The 24315-nt window shown below is 28.3% G+C and overlaps 1 protein-coding gene across 1 annotated transcript; it reads left to right on the forward strand.

Annotated features, from left to right (window-relative positions):
- The first annotated feature begins 5809 nt into the window (after positions 1-5809).
- LOC114126833 (homeobox protein zampogna-like) lies at positions 5810-17203 on the forward strand. The gene is made up of 3 exons (XM_027990862.2): positions 5810-7097; positions 15226-15413; positions 15617-17203. The coding sequence occupies exons 1-3, from the start codon at positions 6920-6922 to the stop codon at positions 16319-16321; spliced, it is 1071 nt and encodes a 356-aa protein (XP_027846663.2). The 5' UTR covers positions 5810-6919; the 3' UTR covers positions 16322-17203.
- Positions 17204-24315: the final 7112 nt, after the last annotated feature.

The following is a 24315-nucleotide window of genomic DNA, read 5'->3' on the forward strand; positions in this document are numbered from 1 at the left end:
TCCGTGTAAAAATTAGCTAAGTAAAAAAAAGAAGAAAAAAATCAAAAAAAAAAATCATTGTATAACCAAAACTTTTTTCGCTTCATATAGAATTTATAAAACCAGTAATTTCAAAGCACTATAAAGATGTGATATCATAAATAAATGCTAAGTAAACTGAATTTAAGTATATTTAGTCTGTTTCGATAATTTATTTACTTGGCGAGGAAATTTTAGTATTAATATAGAGTATACAGTGTAAAGTGTTATTATTGGTTGTAGAGTATTATTTTGATTAGTATAGAAATGTTAACTGTAATATTTTTAATTTATAATGTCTTATTGTCTAATTATTCATTTAGCGCCACGGTTCTTATATTGTATCATTGTATCGTATGAAGTAAAAAATTTCCTCGCCAAGTAAATAAATTATCGAAACAGACTAAATATACTTAAATTCAGTTTACTTAGCATTTATTTATGATATCACATCTTTATAGTGCTTTGAAATTACTGGTTTTATAAATTCTATATGAAGCGAAAAAAGTTTTGGTTATACAATGATTTTTTTTTTTGATTTTTTTCTTCTTTTTTTTACTTAGCTAATTTTTACACGGAGTTAGACGGAGGGTTTTTGTTTTGATATCACCAATTTTTATCATTTATACCTAAATAATAATAAATATATTAATTAATATTAATTATATTAATGTTTATTTAACATATCATATATTAGTGTTTATTTCCCGGTCGGCACGACAACGCGAGAAGCGGCCGCCGTGATTCCAGATTTCAATATAATTTTTCATTAAAAATGTTTCACGTTTCCTTTGATAACTTAATTTCTAACAGTACGATTTTTATGATTTTTACAAAAGGATCATCTGCATGATTTTCCTCATGTTTTGCAATTTACTAGGTATAAATGATTCAGTAGATAATTAATTATCTCATCTGACAAAAAACACCGAAATTTACACGGTTTTAATGTGAAACTCCTGCTTCGAGATAATATACACTGTCGTGCCGCCGCTTTTATTTTTTTTACTTAGCTCGCGCCACGACCGTGGCGCTGGATATTATTATATAGTTATATTTTATATAAATTTATATATTATAATAATTATTGTATCATTAAACATAAATTAATTACTACTCATTATCACATTATGATTTTTTCTGAAGAGGGATCTTGTCCGCTGTAAAAATTATAATATACTTAGTAAAATCTGTGAATTGATCATAGACACTTATAAATCTATGAAACTTTTTATTTATGCATGATAATAAGTATAAACGATTTCAACCAATCCCTATGAATAAATGCATATAATATGTCTATAGTCAAAATTAACTTTACACAAGATGATTTACCAATCAAGCTCATCCTTGATTTTTTTCCATTTCATTTGAAAAACAGTTTGTATTTCCAAAGAACACTCTTTAAGTAGTACAAAAAAAAAGTCGTTCAGTGTTCACACATATTAAATAATAATTTATAGAGTATATAATTTTAAAAATATCGATCTCTCGAACACAAATTTATCGTTGTCATTTATAGTATAAAAAATAATATTTGCTTGTGTGGTCTTTGATTATATTAAAAGAACAAATGTAGTTATTTATTCTTTGGGTAGGGGAGGGTATGAGCTCTTGGAAAACGTATACGCGTTAAATAAACTATGAGTCATTCGATGGTTAATGAAATACTATAAATGAGTGCATTATGTACGCCCATTAATATTTTATATATTTTATTTTTCACTTACACCTCTCTGCATAGTATAAACAGAAATACTTTATTACAGGTTACAGGGGGTTTTCTCCCTTTGGACTATAAAATAATACTTTTAACGAGGATAAATTTGAGAATGTCACACGTGGCTCTCCCTGTACATGTTATTTTCTGAATAACAGATCGTATATTATGTTATACTGAAGCAGCGATGAAATATATAAATATATATTGGATATGTGTGGTCGGAAGAAGTCATCTCGCGCGTACAACGTATAACAATCAGTCGAACTCTCGGTGCGTTTGTACAATACAGTTCGATGGCAAATTAACTGTGAAACGCTGCGTGGTTTATTATTATTATTATTTTTTTTTCTTATTTCAACCTCAACCAATTAGTGATGATCGAGTAAATCGTTGTCGTTAAAATGGAAGGGTAGTTGAAAAAAAAAAGAGAAATATAAAGATATATTATTGAGAGGGAAGAAGAGGGGAGGCGAACGTGTTCGCGTCGTCATCAGAGGGCCGGGCCCGAAGAGGCGGTTGAGACGGAAATAAATGAAAAATTAGCCGATGAAAAGTTTGTCGAATCATTGAACGTCGGCGGACGAAAGCGGTGACGACGTGGAGAGGGCAAAACCGATTCTTCAGGTCGTCGAATTAATTACGTCATTAGACATGATTGTCACGTTTCCATGAGCGGGCGTTCAAAGGGAATACGATTTCTCGGATTTATATTATCATGTGTGTGTGTGTGTGTGTGCGAGGACGATTACTAGTCGAAGATGGTAGTAACGAGTGGTGGCGAAGGGTTCGGGTGCGAAAGAAACTCGACGATCGAGAAAAATGTTTTTGCCCTCTTCTCCGCGTTTAACTACATTTTTTGCTTTTTTTTTTTTTTTATTTCTATTTTCTCGTTCGTTCCGCTAAACTTTCTTCGATCAAAAGGACTTTAATTAAACGAAATCGAAAAGTTGCCGTTTCTTTTCTCGTGTACCGCCAAATTCGGCCAATAAATTTTCCGCATAATTGCACGTCACCTTGTAATCACGCGCTAGAGCCCAGTTCGCCTGAAACATATATAAAAATATTATGTATATTATATTATTATGCTCTATACTTTTTATTTCCCCCATTCAATTTTATTGATGACTTGAACTACATAATGTTATTACAATGTTCACGAGAGGATCTCAAAAGAAAAATATATATATAATGCCAATTTACCAATTACGCCTACTGCTTCTTGTTAAATACATCGTATGGTCCACTGATAATATATTATATTGTACCATATATATATATTAACACTCGAGTGTTTATTTTTATTTAAGAAGGAATGTCCTAACCCCCCACAAGTGCGTCCGGTTAAAAATGTACAGCTGGCGATTTTTTAGTGTGTTCAAAACACTTTGACTGTTGATCATTGTTGTTTTTTTTTCTTAACCACTGCAATTAGGCACCATCATAAGAGATGTTTAATATATCGATATGTATGTACATCAATTTATTCTCTTAAACACATCTCTAAGAATCCTATAAAGTTTTCAAGTACTTTTTAAGAAATGTATACGTATATATATATTATTATGTATAAATCACATATGGAACATAGCAATTTATCTCATCATTTTTAACTATACTTATTCCATTACCATACACTAAATACTAATAATAATATAGTTAATTAACCATGTACACTATATTTCTATAATATAGTACTAAAATCAATGATCTTCGGAATATTTACAACCGCTTATTCTTATAAGTTATACTTAAATATTACTTATACGTATAATTATTAATTATATCGGTAGCAATAAAAAAATATGTAAATCAATGAATTTGATTGCTTGTATATAGTTCTAATTTTAACAAATTTCAAAAGAAATATTGAATACTTAAGTAGTGATATAGATATTTTTATAGACAAAAAAATCGTTGTAGTAAAAGTACATGGTTTATGTAACTTCAGTGCCTCTATATTATATGTTATGTTTATGCGGGAAATAGTATACTGTTTACGTAAACATATATTCATCGAAACCGTAGAACATAGAAAGTACCCTTCGACTAAATCGTTCTCCTTAATATCAAACGATAAACACACGGTAGTCAAGCAAATGATTTTTATACTATAAATAATATACAAAATGTATTTTATTTATTTATTATTTTAATTGTATGCAACTAAAAAAGTAAAGTATAATACTATAACAGTATAACCATATTATTTTTTGTTAACATTATTGAGTATGAGATTAGGTCTTCATCAACATATTATGTAATTAATGTGAAGTATTAAATGTTATAAGTAATTGTTATAGTTACTTTCAGGTATAACTAATAAAATATTGCTACCTATACCTTCAGTGTTTGTGTTTAGAGTTTTTTCAATCATCAGTGGTAAATAATTTTATTTTTGGTAAAAATTAACATCAATAGTGTAGGTATTTGAATAGGTATTGATTAACATTAGTGATTAAAAAGTTAGTTGGAGGACACAAAATATGATTAATATAAGTAGTATAAAATTCGAAACATTTTATCATTATGACAATATGAATATGTTTTGATTATAAAATGGTGTCAGTATTTATTAACCATTGAGCATAATATTAACAATGATTATTATGAATATTATGTACTTTTAATGACACTTGTAAAATGATTCATTCATTTATCATTTAACCTTAAAAATTTAGTAATAGCTGTAAATGTTATTAATTTGTCTATTTTCGTTAACGGAACATTTTGATATTGCACCTACAAGTATGACGTATAAAATATAAATACCTTTAATATATTTGTGTGTTGAATTAAATCTATACACTGATAAAAAAAAAATCCGGAGTTTAAATAATATACAATTTTATATTTATTAATTAAAAAAAAAATTAAACATAATATTGAATAAATTTGAATTTAATTATTTTATTGAGTACCTATATTAATGTTTATTTTTAATAGGTACGTTATATCTTTATGATCATTATAAAATTATATTTAATATGTACAATCTTTATTGTCTATATTTTATTATTGTAAATTAATAAATTAATATAAAAAAACCGGATTAGTTAATCAGTGTCTTGATAACATTTCAATGATTTTCTTACTATGTGTTTTGTTTTATTTTATTGATATAATTAATATTTGAACACTTATTGTGTGAAGCACGGACTAAGATATACTAAGTAGTCCGTTGTGTGAAGTTTACATAGCATGATATATTATCATTATATACATATATCTATGGATAAAAACGTGATCACTTATTTTTATAATTCGATAATTTCGAGTTGATATTATGAAGCTTACGATTTAATGAAACAATGAATGAAATCTACACGCAATTTGTTTATATTTTAGTGTTATATTGTACTCCTTGTGTGTACAGTACATTGAATTTCTTGCCCTCTAGAGTATAGATAATGTACAATTGTTTTTTGGGAAACGACAATTTTTTTTTTTACATTTTATAATACACTATTTATATTATATCGTTTTTTAGTTACGCATCAGTTGTGTATGAGTAAGTATATTATTAGTTGTATTAGTGCGTATTATGTTATATATAAAAATTAATACATACAATTTATGGTTGGATATTTTTTGAATAATAAGTAATAGCTGACGATATGTATTGGAACTTTACGGTGCATGAGTATATGAAAGAATTCAAAATGCATCAATACTCTATACCTAAAAGTTTTTTAGATTGGAAAAGTAATAATTCGATAATAGAATAGAATAAAATAAAGGTATTATAATATCATAAAATAAATTAATATAATTTATTAAAACAATCTAATAAACTAAACTGTAGCCATTTTGTTAGTCTAAATATTTTTTGTTATAACTTTAAATAATTTTATATCTTGTAATTTTTTGTTAAGTAGATTTAGTGTTCAAATAACATTTAGCACAACACATATATTACAATAATAATATATAATTATAAGATTTTGATTTTTATAAGTTTTATAAGATTGTTAAATTTAAAACACAAAAATATATTCCTATAAACTAATAAACTAATTCAAATCAAGGTTAGGTTATACCTAATTTATTTTTTATGAATATATATACTCTATATATTATAATATATCAGTTTATTAATAATGCAACAAAAACACATACCGTCTAAGATAAATCGTGAAGTTTTGTCGTCATTTATCGTTACATCTCAAACCTTAAAAATCTATAACTACTTTCTATTCATAATATATGGTTTAATCGGTTTATATATTATAATAATAATATAGTCATAGACGTACATGGTACATTTCACAACGTTAAAAAAATAACAACCCTACATAATCTACAAGATCTACATAATTCATATCATAACGAAAAAACACGATATTAGACAGATCAAAAGTATATATTTTATATGTATATAATACTGTTTTATTAATAGTTTACATAAAAACGGTAGCTTTAACGCGGACAGAGCGATTTAATATAAGGCGTACCTAAGTATAACATGATATGTTATACCATAATAATATAACATCGTCTCGTATATCAGCTTGAGACGACGGATTTCGGGTCTGCGACCGATTCGCGTAGTCCACCACTTATACACACATGCACCGTAAGTCGAAACTTTGGGCGGGCGGTTTCGCGGTCGAAGGGCGTCTAGAGCGCGCGTCCCTCGAACGCGTTCGTCATTGGCCCGTTGGCTGGCGGCCGGTCCCTTTCTCGACCCCTCCGCGACAGACAGACCCTTTGCCGGCACACTCTCACGTCGCATTTAAGTACGATATACACACGCGCATATGTACGACACGATATTGTGTTGGATAGTCATCCGTTCATCGCACACCGTTCGCACGACACAACTGTCGAACACGCGGTCGCCGGCACTCCGAACGACATTGCAGCTGTGTACATAATATAAGTTATAAGTCTTACTCCTGCGAACGAATTTTCGACCTAAATTGTAGATTAAGACGACGACCGCGAGAGACTTCACAGATATCGTGCACGAAACAAATTAAGTCGTACTAGTCGTAATCCGTTGGACTCGACGTGATTTTTCGACGGTCGTTTGTTACACGTGCGTTGTTTATATAACACCGAAACCGAGAAACTTTGACGACGGACAGTGCACGCAAATACGATAGTAATATTGCGAATCACTGCAGCAGCATAACAACATCGGTGTACTGCACACAGATACGCGCCTGCTCCGCACGAATGATCGAGGACAAGAATCTCACTCCGTTTTCCATAGCGGACATTCTCAAAAGCGATGACCGAGTGGGCCACGATGGAGATGGAGACGCGGCTGCGGTGGCACCTGCTGCACGTCGAGCCAAAAACTGCGCTGACGGAGCGCTGGACATGACCAACAATAAATGCGCTGTCAAAAAAGGCAAGTCTATATTATAATATAATGATAAGTAGCTATATAGTACCTCTATAATATATGTGTAATATTATCATAATATCTATCGTACTATTATTAATAATTATAATATTATATTTGATTGTTGTGTATAAAATATGTGACCGCTATCGGTGGCACTGAACCTATAACCCAAGAGGGACGATCGCCTCCCCCTCTTTTAGGTGGACGGGAGTCCGTGTGTACATAAAAAACTGTTATTTACGAAAGTTATAATTGTATAATTATGTAGTCATATATGGTGTAAATGGTGGTGGTAACTAGAAATAATATTTTACCCCACTACCCAATTACATTTTCGTTCGGCCTCACTGACCTCTGTTATCAAATGATCTGCGAGACGAGCGAGGGGTTATCTGTAGAAATACGTGACTTAAATTATTTTTATGTAGGTACACATATAATATTTATTTACTTATTCAATTATTCTGAAGAGAATGATAATGTTCTACCCCCCACTACTGAATAAGTCGTGTTGTGGTATTTATAAATATCTTTTAAATTTAGTTGGGATTTATAAAAATCTACTCTAAGATAATATTATTAATAACATAACAATATTATTATTAAAATCAATTCAAATTCATTATTTTTTTTAAATTAATTACATAGGCAGTAGGCACATATCAAGAAATTATTGTTACGTTTTATCTAGCCTATTAATAATAAATTACCATAGTATTTTTAAATGTAGATCAACCTCAATATAAATAATGTCTATGTTTTTAAAGAATCTATAATTAAAAGTTATACATTTTTTTAAGTTAATTTAAATCCACTTATTTTATTTTTATTATGAGTGTACATATCGGCTAGTTTTTAAGATGGGTAAATTACCTATTCACAAAATAAAAATAAAAAAATTAATATTTTTTAACTCAAATAAAAAATTCAAAACTCTTAAATATATTATTCTCTATAATCTTTATAATAAGTGACTATAATAGGATAACTAAAAAACTATACAAAACTAGTCAACATAAATGTGTTTTGTCTATGTACATGTCGGTTTGAGAGAGGAATAATATATTGCACTGACATCCTCATAACTTATAAACTAGACCCGAGTAAATAACTCAGAAAATATTCATTTGAATTTCAATTTAGATGTATCTAACTCTAAAAAAAAAAAATGATCAACAATTTAGTAAAAAAAAATACATCACAAATCTAGGAATTTTAAAATATCTTCTAAGTATATACTTCAAAATTCAATTAATCAAAATTTAAATTAATTCTCAAAAGAAGAAAAATAGGGGTATCTGAGCACGCTCGGTGAATCATTCTACATTATCTTTTATAATATAAAGTATATTATAAAGTTTATGTGATAGGTTAACGTTTTTGATAATTTAAAGTTTAAACATATAGAATAATGTTGAATCACTATAGCTTAACCTGTATAATACTTAGGGTTAATTCTTTTACTGATTAATCATTACTATACTAACACAAAACGATTAGGTTTGATTTATTTATATAGTTGCATGTTGTTCCAGTAACGTATAACTAACTGAATTGTGATCAAATAATATTATAATTTTTTAAGAAATATATTAAAGTATATTTTAATATTTAGATTCAAACAAGTTATTTTTGTTTGCTTCATAAAATCTCATACCTGCAGGATTATTTTAAGATGTCAATTGTATTTGTTCTATTGATTACGATACTGAAAACTTTTCAGTTTCATCGAGTTTGTCATCTCGTAACGAGATACGTAACGTAAACGAGATGGGCTATACAAATCATTTAACAGCCTTTTTCAATAATTATTTCTCGACCTCAGTTAATTTTATTTTTAAATTTTCGGATAATAGTAAAATACTTTTTGAGATAACATTGAATCTAGAACGATAAAATAAGCAAGGATATTTCTAATTTGGCTATTATTTAATAGCTTTAGAAATCGACACTCGACAGTATATTTAAAATATGTAAATTATAGTTTATTATTTTATACTATATTGGTGAGTAATGAGCACATAATTCTACATTAGAAATCTACCCTTTGTCTACCCTTTGTCACAAAAAAAGATGAAAGAAAAACAATTTGTGTCATGTAGGAAGTAATGGGTAATTACGATTTATATAAAAAAAAAAAAAATTATTTAAAAATCCGCATTAATCCAAACAGCAATAAAACATGATATAGAATATTATAGATTTACTTAAATTATTTATTATACTGAAGATCATGATTAATTCCTGATGTTTATTGACACTAAATAATGAAAAATTGATAATACTTGACAAATGGCAAATATAATTAAAATAGAATAATAAAATATATTTTTTTTGCACTAATACAGTAAACAATGTTACACTTGACTTTTCAATTTAACCGAATATATAATCCTATTTTATTTAAAATATTAGTGTATCTATGTGACTATAATTTTAAATCAGGTTACATAAATAAAGTATATAAACATGTCTTTGATAAATTATTAAAAATTCTTAAAGACACTTTTAAGTTATTATTTATTTAATAAGTGATACATTTTTACCTCTTAATTAATTATTTATTCTATATTCTGTTTATATGAAGTCATCATTCGATGACTGATTTTTTATAAAATACATTTTAAATAACAAACACGCATCTTACTTATTTTCTTTTCTATAGTTATGATAGCTCATAATTTAAAATCTCTCTGAATGTAGTCAACTTGTCCTGAATACATTGAAATTTAATTAATGTATTAGAACTCTCATCTCCACACAGCCACTAGCTTGGAGGTGACCAACTCTTTTTAATCGTAAAGAAATACTATGTTATGTAATATTGTTGTAGTTGGATTGAATGAAAATAAATAAATAAATTCTATCTATTCTTAAATAACTATAATTTGATAGGTATGACGTATAATTAGAATAATTTTTTTTAAAGAAAATATAAATTATACTACACATAAGATCAACATTTTTAATTAAACGTATACGTTTAGTATAAATGTGAAATATTGTATACCTAATGATTTCATTGCTATTATACTCACCCTTGTTTAACGTTAACCACGTGATTTTAGTTTAATAGCCCTATTTGGCGTATTTTATTTAATACCCATAATGTTGTTGATTGATTTATTATATTTAATGTATATATTAGAGAATGTATAGTATAACTAATTTATCAGATTATGCGCATTCTTACGGTAGAATTTTAACGTTTTACTAAAGGAGAGGGAAAATTAAAACGTTCGTGCTTTAATATAAACATAATTCTTAATTTAAGAATAAATAAACAGAATTAAAACGTTTGTTAATTTAGTGGTATTCGTAAACATATAGATAAATATGCACCATTAATAATGTGTTTGGTATAAGACATAAGTGTATAAATAGTTTATTTTAATAATAAATCAACACTTTAAAATAAAAGTTCTATGGCCACACTTAACATACGATACTTGAAAATGTTTAGAACAATTATTCACAAAAATATTTTGTACTAACTTCAAATACTTTAGATTATTCATGTTATATGGCAGGTATAGTATGTAGAGTAGATACTTATTAGGTAATTATCAAAAATCATTATGGCAAATCTCTATTGCACTTTCATAAAATGCTACCTATATTATGCAGTAATAATGAATTACAAATAGTGAATTTTTTTTTGATGAAAAAACGCAAATAATGCACGCATATTATACCTTTATATAATGAATTTATATTCTATTTTAGGATTATTTGATAACATATTTATATTTTTTTATTTTTTATTTATATTTATTTAGTAGTATAGAGATGCTAGTCACTAATACGCAAGTGGGTATATTTTAAATTTAGTGTTTATAGTCATTGTATAAACATTTAAACTTAAATTAACACTCATCATTTGATATATTTTAATGACGTATTTTACACTTGAATAAAATATGTTTTTTTTCTAATCGATATGAAATAGGTTTTACAAATTAAAATTGAGACATTTTTTCATTACATTATTATATAAATAAAATATTATATTTTACTTAATAAAAGTTGATTCTGCCTGTTACATATTATAATCGGGAAGAAACATTGTTTTATTTAATTTTTTTTCCTATGATTAATATTATAAAAATTTTAATTTTCCTATATTAGTTATAAATATTACAAAACATCATTCATTCTAATGTATTAAAATATATCCATAATAATATAATATAATTACCATGGATAAATTAGATAAATTATTTCTCGATTTGTATTTAATGTCTTTATATCAGTGGTTTCCAACCTCTTCTATTACATCCCCTTTGTAAGTTTTTAAAAATCTCCCGCCGTCCCCCTCCTATAATCATTTTTCATTTTTTTTCTACATTGTAAAATATAAAATAAATAATTTAATAAAAAAAAATGTACTTCGTAATGACTGCTTGCGCCTCTCCAGCAATGTTTACACGCCCGCCAGATTGGGAAACACTGCTTTATATATCTACTGGATATAACTCATTTGCATTTAGACATTTTATAGGTAGATTGGGTGATCGACTCTGTGTGTGTGTAGATATAATACAACAATATTATATAGTATTCTAAAATATTACATAACATAATACAATTTAATACAATGTGTTATGTATATTTTTATGTACTCGAGATAATATAACGTTTTATTTTAATTACTTCATTGCTTTTAAGCTTCTACGTTACGCGGGGCTGTCAAAAACCATATTAACGGACCCGAGGGGCTTTATAAAGTATACGCATTTTAAAACGATAATAACATAAATATAGAGACGACGGAGCAGCAGCAGCAGCAGCACAAAACAGTAACAGCAGATGATTTAATAATAATATCATACACGGACATGATATATTATAATATATATATATGTATATTAAACAATCTAGAAACGAAAATTAATCATGAGAATGCCACGTAAATCACGATCACTGTTGCTGCTCAGCGGGGGTTGAAGCATCACTCATTACGACACCGTAAACGATTATTTTACACTACGTAATAGTGTGATAATGCGTGTACAATACCGTTCGTTGTGTCCGACCGGATGACCGATGTTCCTGTGTACGATATTATTATAATATAGTAGACAAATAGGTAATATGCTATTATAGTTTATAGTATTCTCTCCCTATCTCTCGTCTACGTCGTATTTCTCTTTTACTATTCGTCCTGCAGATCTGTGGAAACTCTTTCGATCGAATCCGTCCGTCCGCGCGAGAACTCGCGCCCGTGATTATCCACTTGAACGCACGCTCTCACCCCTCGAAGGACGGTCGCAGTGGTTTAGTCAGTATATAATATAATACAGTGATGGCGGTGGCGTGCGGGGTCAATTGATAATATAATATATTATTATTTTATGTCCCGTACGATATAGGTAAACAAACGGTGACGGCTGCGGGAGAGCCCGTTCACAAGACGAGCAAACAAACGGATCACGTATTACGTATTATTATTATATTTATACATACGAACCAGACTGTATATATACGCGCATTTTGTTTGGAAGTCAAGTGCGATGCATTAACAGGAGTCTCTCGGTGAGTGCTCTTCCGACACCCCGCACACTCCAGCCACACCGCCTCCTTAGCACCGCCACCACTGAATAGTATTATATACACGCTTCGGATAATATATATCTGATTACCGTTCACAGTGACAGCTCAAATCAATTAAAAAGAATATTATGTACATATAAATAAGTGATTACGCGCGAGGAAGCACGAGGAATAAGTGACCTCTATGTCGATATATTATAATCACACGCGTTACGTGTTAATTATTATTATTTAACAATTTATTTATATATATTTTTTTTTTGTTTTTGTCAAATCGTCATTAATAAAATAGTTGTTCATAAAATATTAACGGTAGCATTTGACATAGAATTGAGAAATAATTCAAAACGCTATAGGTATTCTATAGGTTTCTGTACAATTAAATTAATTAACAATATACCTTTATTGAATGAATATCTGAACGATTTGGCATAACGCAATATCGGATAATTTTAAATTGCCTATAAATTGCGCCTTCTAAACAGTACAATGTTCATCCGAGCTATTTAGAATACATCACTATCTCGTTCTAATATTATGCTGTTGAGTGGTTCGATAAATAATATTTATAACGTTTTATTTTATAATTTTGTATCGCTATAGATAAATATTAACTAAAATATTAGTGTGTATATTTCTCTTAAACATCTATACGTGTATCGATGTACGACCGCTATATGCAGCAGTGGAAAATATAGTAAGTGAAAAGCGTCGAACACGACGAGAAAACCGATTCCCTTCTGAATGTGTTTATTGTTATTACAGCTACAATTTCACACACATTGTAGGCACTATAACTATTACAATAAAATTACTTACATCGAAACAATTATTAATGAAAAAGAAAAACATTACGCGTAGCATACATAATATATATTTTAAATGTAACTTAATGGTCGTATTATTATTTGGTCTAGTGCGTTAAAAAAAAAAACCCGACTAATATAATAATAGTATTGTAATAGTTTTTGGAGGTGTATGTATTAGGCACCCATACCGTCCATTAGCCGAGCTACATGACACAATGGCGTATTATAACAGAGAAAGAAAAAGAAAAACGGCGCGTGCTGTGCGCGTGTCAAGGTAAAAGCACGGGTTCTGTACAAGTGGTACAAGTGTCACGTCACGTCGTTTACATTACCCATATTATATTATTATTGTCATTTCTTATTTCATACCGGGGAAGCGGCGGCAAAAAAAAAATAGTAAAAACCTTTTAACGCTATTAGCCGACGCTGGGCACGGGCTTGTACGACCGCCGCCGTCGTCGCGACCTTTACCGCAGTTATGATACCTATTATACGTGCATAAGTTGGGTACACAAATCGTTATACTATCATTGTTGTCAAATTGCTGTGTGTAAAGCCAACTCCCGACGAGAGGCCGACGACACTTTTTCGACGTGCCACCCAACAGCCCTCGTCGCAAAAGTTTATACCTAACTATTACAATAGGTACTATAATTTGTAAGAATACGTGCCCAAATACATTATTTACTTGTGACGATATCACATTATGCGTACAGAGTGTTTTGCATCTCAAACGATTACATTTTTTTTACAGCCTATTCATATTCTATAGGTATATAATACCTATTAGATAAAACTATACCCGTTTTATTATATAGGCTCTCCTATAATTACACATAGTGTTGTATTTAATTAACTAATTATTATTTATTATAATATACATTGTCTGACTAGAATTGAAAAAATCATTCTCACTAATACGAGCATACATAATCACATATTACATATTGTATATAATGCGAGTTCTAAAATTATGCTAATAACGAAGAAAAATCATTTATAAAATATCATCATAACACTCGGATACTACTACTATTTTTTTTAAGTCGATCACTGTATTTTCATTGTTTATACTTTATGATGTACAACTAGATGAGTGAATTAATTTTTAATTAACAAAGAATATACTCAACAATAATAATAATTAAGTTTTAATTTAAAAAAAATACTAGATGCTTAAATACTATCCAAAGAAAAAGAAATATATATTTTTTGATTTATTAATTCTGTGATAGTATATTTTATGTATAACTGATCTCTGGTAAACTATTCGAATCAATGAAGTTAGTATTTTTTTTCTATTGAATACGTTTAATACTTTTGTCGTCCTGTTTAGGTTAGATTTTGATGTCAGTATGTTTTAAATAACATTTCCATATTTGGTTTTTGAACTTAAAAAAATGTACAGTTTTGGTTTAAATACGTATTATATTATTTCAAAAGACCATAATGTTATGTCATTTGGATTTGGTCATAAGTTCTAAGTAGCAACAAGACATAAAAATAAATTATATTAATTTATTATTATTTGTAAAGAGTTTAAGCAGATATTTACTCTTTTTAGCAATGTTAGGTATGAGTTAAATATAGTTTAAGTACTTAGGTTTTTGTTAGGTTAAATTATAAGTTTACCTAAATCAATTCCTCCCCCTCTCCTTACCATGAACTACAAATCTTAAGATATGTTAGTTAAGATTAGGAACCATCTATACATTTGATAGTGATTTTTTGAACATAATATATTAATATAAAGTTTATATGTGTTTCAGATGATTTTAAATTCCATGATACTGAATACAGAAGGAGAATCGAACTTTTAGGTAACGGTGATTTTATATTTAATCGGACAGGGGACCATCGAAGCGCACTGTCACGATTTCTACGGACTCACAGCGAGAGGCCACTGCACATACAACAACGTAAAAAACGGTCTAGAGCCGCTTTCTCGCACACCCAGGTCAGTACTACCTACTAAAGTTTCAAACTCCTAAACTTGCTGCTAACTAAATTTTAAATCAATTAAAATTTTTCTTATTATTCTTTTCTTTCGCCCTCTCTACAAACTATTTAATTTTTTTTTGTAAATAGACATTTCAAGTAAAGACAAATTTAGTACAATTATGACCAAATTACTCTAAAAAAGTCTTGTCTCTGTCTAAGGTGTTTGAGTTGGAACGGCGGTTTAACCAGCAGCGTTATCTATCGGGACCGGAACGTGCCGACCTAGCACACTCGTTAAAACTGACCGAGACTCAGGTGAAAATATGGTTCCAGAACAGACGGTACAAGACCAAGCGTAAGCAGCTGCAAATACCGTCCGGCGGCGGTGGTAGTGGTGGTGGTAGTCCACCTGCCAAAAGAGTGGCGGTCAAAGTCTTGGTCCGTGACGACGAGTGTCCCAAAGAGGCCGTACACCAGACGTCGTCCGAGGCCTATCACCGTCAATCGTCCAGACACACGTCTCAGGGTGCAGTGGCAGTGGCTGCTGCAGCGGCGGCGGCGGCAGCGGCGGCGGCCAGTGGCGATTATCGGATGCAGCAACTGTTGCAACAGCAACTGCACCAACATCGAAGCCAAGTACACCAGCAACGCCTCCACCGTGACGATCACGCTTCCGTCACTTACCTACACCCCCAATCGACTTTCGGCAATGGGCTACATCACTTTCCTCCCGGCTCCGTCGCTGCTCCTTACTACTGTTACGAGTACGGCCCGGTGGTGGCAGCATACCTTCAACACGAACCCGGAAGTCGGGTGTCGTCCACTACCACGACTGACGAGCTGCAGGACACATCCGACGCCGGCAGCGAGTGTTCCATAAACGTCATCGACGAGTGTCCCACGTCGACGACGGTCTCCGAATGACGCGCGCCCGTATGGTTATCGACGAACGATTCGCTATAATCATTGTGTCGCGTTTTGGAAGCGAAAACAACCGCCGGAGATGCATTTAGGTTTTCGGCTGCAGGCCAACCAAAATGTTCAATAAAATGGAGATGATTGATTCGATCGCACCCCTAAAAAACAATAACTATCTTCTGCGTGACATATTATAAAAAAAGGTGGAATGTGTTACGTTCGTAACTTTTCACAAACCCGATTTTTTTACGTTTTTTATCCAGTTATCGTCTTATGTCGATCGTTGGTCGATATTGGCTGTAATGTTATTTTTTATATGATATGGTATTGCGAAACATAGAATCAGACTTTTTTCGATATCAATTTGTCTATGATCTTTATTCTTTCAAATACTACACTAGGAAATACATTTTTTTTTGTTAAACAATCTTTCCTATTTTTAACCCTCTTTAATATCTTTAATATACCTTTTACTATAGAACATAATATTATATAATATTCTTTATTCATTTTGAAACTCGTCAATATCTAATTCATTTTTAGTAAATAAACTCTTTTTAAACAATTGTATTGAAATGTTCAATTATGCATACATATAAGACATAATATTATTAATATAATAAAAGACACAGTTGTATGTACCTACATAATGCATACTATGTATTTATCATATTTATTATTATTATTAATTATATATTTGGTCATAGTTACTATAACTATTTACTACAGTGAAAATTCAAAATGCCAGTACCTAATAAAAATATGGAAATTCGATTAAGTATAGCTTTTATTTTGAATATTTATTTAATACAGTTTTTTCTTCAATTTCGATCGTTTTGATAGACATATATAAGCTCCAACAATAGTACCTATTTTTTGTATAAACACCACAAAATAAAAAAAAAATTAGAAAAATAAAATATGTTCTATAATAAAAATAAATGTAATATCATAACGGTATGTGTAATAATAATGAAATATATAGGTTTCTAGTTGCTACATAATATGTTTATATTTCTAGTTTATTATTTTAAACAATAAACTAAAATTTGCAAATATTTCAAATCTATAAACTTATAATAATTATGTACTATAATTAATTATATTTATAACGTTTTCTAACATAAAATATTAAATTTATACAAATTTGTCTTTGAAATTCGATAAGAACTTAAGTAACCATAGATACATTTAGATAATTTATTATTTACATAAATAATTTTAGAAGACAATAGAAAAATTTTCAATAATAAGCTTAGTTCATAGTCTATTGGTGAAATCATATTTTGTTGCTCCGCTCCAATAATTTTATAAACTAATTTCAATTTTGATTATTACACCTTCATTTTATTTGAACATAAACCAATTGCACTCGAAACTTAAAGTTTAGAGTTAGTTCACCTATTCGCTCTTGCATTTAAATTTTTGTACCTTAAGATATGAAAATATTGTTGTTCAATCTTATTGAATTAACATTGAATATACATATTAATCGGTCTGTATACTTACTAAAATGTTTGAAAATTAAAAACTTCTTTATTGATCAATTGGTTACTGGTTACATTGACTGGTTGTATATTTAATAACAGTATCTGGAAATTTATGAAATGTTGTTATAAGTTATAACGCATATTTAAGCATATCGTGAATTTGATCAATAAACGGAAATAAATTTTCGTAATTGATAAGATATTTATTAGCCTAATTATTATTTCGTCAATATTCTTAGGTAATAAAAAGAATAAGCCATTTTTACTTTCTAACGATGTATTATTGCGTATATAAACTAAAATAATTTACAACAATTAATAATTAATTAAAAGTGAAAAAGTATATTTATTATACTGTTTAGATAACTAATAAATTATCATTATTCTATTCCTTACAGTTATTTAAGTTACCAATGTATGGTACTTAGCCAATTGATCTAATTTAAAAAAGCGCAATTGGTTTATTGAGTTTAAATCAAAACGAGTGCAATTGTTACATAAAAGGTAATTTTTACATAATTACATTTTCTTTCCGATGTAAGGAATAAATTAATTGCATGACATTTTAAATGTTTCATAATAATAATTATTATTAATATTATTGTCATACCGATCGCTATAAATACTCAATTTGATTAATAATTCCTATTTAGTATTTTCAATAACTTTTTGTAACCAATTATGGGTTTAAATCTTAATTAACTATAAAACGTTGCAATATTATAAAAAAGCTGTATACTTATGATTTAATTATTGGTGATATAATACAGAATAATCTCGAATATAGATTATATTATTACTTAAGCGATACGTACCTATGTAAATTATTATTGTTCGAATAGTTGTAGTAGATTTACAATAGGCTATTTTAACGAAGTCACTATTTTAATATGGAATCGATTATTACTTACGTAAGTATGCATTACACTAACAATGTGATGAATTTACATAAATATTTATGAACAATATTAATATTAGTTATAACTTACCACCTATAGTAGTCAGTGCGTGTTTGTCCTCTCCAGTCTATTAAACTCGTACATTCGTCATCGGTGAAAATAGATAATCAATTAGGTAATTAAAGTATACGTATTTATCATTCCGTTTAATTTAATTTTTAGATTTAAATATATTAAAATCATAAAATAGAAAAATAAAATTATCAAATATTATCATTATAATACATCACTATAAAAAAATGTCTCGAAATAATATTCTATTTGTATTTGTAAACATTATATTGCACAACATCTAATTCAATTAATAATATTAATTGTTATTTAAGTTCATTTACCAATATTAAAATAAATTGAATATTATTTACTAATATTCGTGTTATTTAGGTACTTAAATAAAACATTTTAATATTTTTAATAGATACTAATATTTTGAAATTTGTTATAATTAGATTACAAAACTATCGTAATTTAGTGGAAAAAAATTAATTATAATAATAAATAAGTCATAAAAAAAATTGAAAATTTATAACATACTCGTATTATAGGTTTTGATTTTTGATGATCTCATTAAACATTTTTCAAATTTTCCTAACGCTTTTCGTGTATAAAAATCGATATTATTCTTTCTAAATGATTCATGAAGAAAATGTTGACTAAAATATAAGAACTACGTGTACGTATGTATAATAATATACTTGTATGTAATTATTTATACTTTATTTCGTGTGACGTTAAAAAGTTTGTTGTTAATATATTCTATGTTTTATTTGTTACACAATATTAGCTCATAGATTTTTATTGTAAAAAATTTGCGTTCCTCGAGAGTACCTATATTTTTATTATAGTTTTTAAGATTTATCTATTACTTCATATTATAATATCATCTTTATCTATAATATAAAAAATGCAATATTCGTATAGCTTATATAGCAGTAATTTGTTAAAAAGATGATTATTATTATAATTATTTGTTTACTTAGTTAAAATATTACCTATACATTTTGTATAAGAATAAATTAACATTTTAGTTTTGTTTATCCTTGTTATATTATAGATTGGCAGTAAATGCATAACTAAAATTGTATAATTGTAGGATTAGATTTATTTAATTAATTTTTATATACATTATGTATTACAATAAATGTATAATATGTCAACTTACATCGAGTATTTTTAAATTATATTAATATAACCTTAGATATAATAGTACATACCTACTATTTAGTTAGATTCTTAGTTTTATTACGAGAGATATTATTCGACATTAAAGTATGCAACATTGAATAAGGTTCAATATAATTTGATAACGTTTCAATACATATACTATTTGTGGTTTACTGAAGATTAACAAACGAATTAGTTCTAATAAAGTTATTACTGTATTTCAAACTGTAAATAGTTTTACAGATCAAATCGTTACCGTATGCTGATTAGTGATTAGCAATCAACCACTCATATAATATAAATGTGATGTGATATACAATAATCATAACACACAATAAATTTATGTGTAATGTAAATTCAAAATGTTGGTAGGTAGTCATAATTTTTTTTATTTATTTTGTCTAACAGCAAACATTTTCTTTACAACTCTAGTTTGTCTTGATGTTGAGTATGTTTTATTGTTTTAGATTTGTTTCACATTGGATCTTTAAATTTTTCTTACTGTGACAGAAGGTGTTCATCAATTTCGAGTCTAATAAGACGTGACTAAACCAACCTTATATTCGTGAATCTTATAAGCAACATAATATTATACTGTAAATTATTATAATAATTAAATGCTAATAATATAATATATTTTTGGAAAAAATTAAATAAACCTATTGTAATACTAAAAGTCAATTAGTAAACGGACACTTTGTGTGGTAAAAATAACGGAGTTGATAAATTGCGTTCCCTAAAAAAGGTCATAGTAATATACCATGTAAATTGCAACTCGTGTACTTTTAAATCATACGTAAATTGTGTCCCATGTGTATTTGAAATGTAGGTAAGTAAATAGTGGCCTGTACGAACCGTAAGAGAACTACGAATAATTACGTATACGTATGTATGATATAAATTCAAGAATACGGTTTTTTAATATACTACTTAAAAATGGCGGTTTACGTACGCTTTGGTCGTTCACTTTTCTTACATTACATTCGAGAATAGACCCCCTGGAATATTTCGATTTCCGATCGACTATACAATTTAAAGATAAGTAATAATATTACCTATAATATTGATTGATGCGATGTGTTGCACAGTAAAAACGTGAAAGTTTTTTTTTGAAATTAAATGATAATAATATTTGTATTGATAGTTTTAAATATCACAAGCATATTATACAGATTTCGTAACCCATAATAAGTCAGCAGAAACTTAACAACAATTTAAAAAAAAAGCCTTAGATGTAATTTACGTATGAATTAAAAATATACACAGACCGTAATTTGCGTATGTATAAAATAATCCCAGGTCACAATTTACGTAAAAAATTTAAAATGGGACGTAATTTACAACGAACCAAAAAATACGTTTTATTAAATGAGATCAGATTATATTGTTCAAAATTGTATCCTAAAAAAATGTGTTAAGCCTGTAGATAAGACGAAAATAAAATTTATTGAATTTCTAAGTTTAAATCTATCCCATAATTCTTCACAGAATCACATCATTTCCAAAAACCAATAATTTCAAGTATTTATAATATGATTTACAAGTATATTATAATGTATATTATAACATTATAACAACTCTTTATTTATTTCTGTTCAAATTTATAAAAAAAAAAACTATAGGATTACCTCTACCTACCTATTTAAATGTGTAATAATAAATTATACAAAATGTATACCTATACATATTACACCTGAAATAGTATAAACTGTCCACTATATTGACAATTGTTTATTATCAAAATAATAATACAAATTATTCGTGGTTTTTATTTTTACCGTATAAAGTAGGTATCCTAGTATATAATAACCAAGTAAAAAAATTTTTTTAATAGGTATACCTATAAAAAGACAAATCATAAAATATATTTAATTTTATACAGTCGTATAACTTAACAAACCATCTCCGCTCAGATCTGTTTTTTTTTTTTTTTTGATACAACGATATATCATTAAATTAAAAACACAACCTATTACTGCAGTGACCTACTCGGCATAATATACTGTAAAGTCAAGCCGTACCCACTTGCCTACCTTTTTCTGAACTGATCAAGAAATAATTTTCAATGTTCAAATTTTAAAATCAATGTCATAACGTATAAAAAGGCAATAACGTACATTACGACCATGAATTCTGTAAGTATTAATACAAAAATTGTTGAAATGTACCTTACTATATCTATTGACGTTACTGATGGCCGGTGTTTTTCATACAATATTCACTGTGGACATTTTTTAATACAGTAATAATAATAATAATTTAATTTAAAAAAAATACATCACAATTATTCTATAATTAATGTGAACGTGGAAATAATATTATAATGTCACAGCTTTATATATTCGTTCCAGACCCGGTTCGAGTGCTCACGAACACACCTAGGCAAACTTAAATTTTGCATTATGTAAAATACTATATCAAATATTTTTTATTTTTATCTATATAATATACAAAATAAATGTTAAACGCCATCTCCCGGGCGTGGGCCCATGTAGTCTACTCCTTGAGCCGGATTCGTTCATAATACTTATGGTCTTATTCGTTTTATCCGTACGTGTAACTGTGGATAATTTTAAATCGTCCGTTGGTTGTTTGTTTGTCGGTTTAACATCGGCAGACGGAAAAAAAATTCAAAAGTTTATTTGCGAGGTGAAGTTGAGTCGTTCAGCACGATAGGTTTGTTTATGTATTACTTTGAAATTACAATTTAAATTTAAATTAGAAATTAGGTACAGTTGTGATCAATGCGCGATGGAACGCATATGAAGACGTATGTTTGTGTTCACCATACGGCGAAGCTGGTACGTAACGAGCTCGAGCACCTCTAACAGCGAGTCGTTCGATTCACTTTATATATAAAATGGTATGACGGTAAACGTAACAAGCGCGAGCGACCATCAGATTTTCTAAGTTTAACGCTGATTCATGGTGTGTACTAGATCGCGCTACTTGCCTAAGCTGTACCGCTTCATCGATCATGTCACATTTCAAAACACAAGTATCCATCCTCTCCCTTAAACACAATAATATATTACTATAACATGAACTTAGAGTTTAGGATCCTTTTAACAGACCGCCGTCAGTTGCGCAAGAGTTATCAATATTGCAAAAAGAGATGTGGCCAATAAACACGAGTATTACAGAACCTTAAGCTTCCTTCCTTTGAAACTTAATCACCACCATTCATGATCCAACCCCGTGCACAACGGCCTCACGGTTATAGCCCATAGACACATTACCGTATCTGTGATCATGAAACATTATACTTATGAATTTTATTTTATTTTACTAATTGTTTTACATATTATTAGTTAATAATATATCTATGGAGCAAAAAAGTATTGACCAAATAAACAATCTTGTCTGTGGCAATTTAAAAAGTTAACAGTTTTAGTTTGTAAGAATAACGTACAGTTTATTTGTTTTACAAAGTGATAATAAAATACACAAAACTAAGTGTTGGGGACTTCTTTTACAACTGAGTCAATGAATTCTATATAATACTGTATCACTGTATTATAGGTCTAAAAATTTAGAACACAATTTTATTATTTGGTGAAAAATAAAATAGTTATTATTTTTAAACCAACAAGCAACAATAATAACACTACAATAGTTATATAGTCGTGCTAGCTAGTGTATAAATTATTTTTAGATACACCTCAGTAATTTCAACTATATTGTAACATTTTCAAATATTATATTTTTTTGTTGACACAAATCAATGTCATAAAACATTTACATTACTTAATTTTGTTTAAAAAAAATACGAAAACTTTTATCAATTAATTCACAAAGAGTTACTTTCTTATAATTATGTTAAGAATAAAATTTTAGAAAAATAGGATATAATTAAATAAATAGTTCAATTATTAAAAAAATTGCTTTATACAAAAAAGTTAGTCATTACTCATCAGTTAGTAAATTTAATATTATATATTTTGAATTGTATTTATTTTATTTTAATTACCTACCTTCTTAAAAGATATATTGAGTACCTATTAACTATTTAAATACAAATCAGTAGTTATATTCATATATTTATTTAAACCATAGCACAGCAACTAACATTGGGTTAAAGGCAACTATGACAATAAGCTTCAATAACATTTAAAAGTTGCAATGAAATCACTAAGAAAAGAGAAAGCTAACAATAAATCCATGATAGCTTAAAATAAAACAATTTATACAGAATATTTGTTGAAAAAATTTTCATCAGAAAATATCAAATAAAATCAAAAATTACGGAAACTCAAATATAAAAGCTATAATATGTCTTTTGTATCCATAGTCATGTGCACGAGGCGAGCCAGCCAAGCTGAGACTTCACCAGAATATTTTAGACATAGTATAATTTCAAATTTGTGTATATAATATTTAATTATAA

This window comes from Aphis gossypii, chromosome 1 (genome assembly GCF_020184175.1).
Source record: "Aphis gossypii isolate Hap1 chromosome 1, ASM2018417v2, whole genome shotgun sequence".
Classification (NCBI taxonomy): domain Eukaryota; kingdom Metazoa; phylum Arthropoda; class Insecta; order Hemiptera; family Aphididae; genus Aphis; species Aphis gossypii.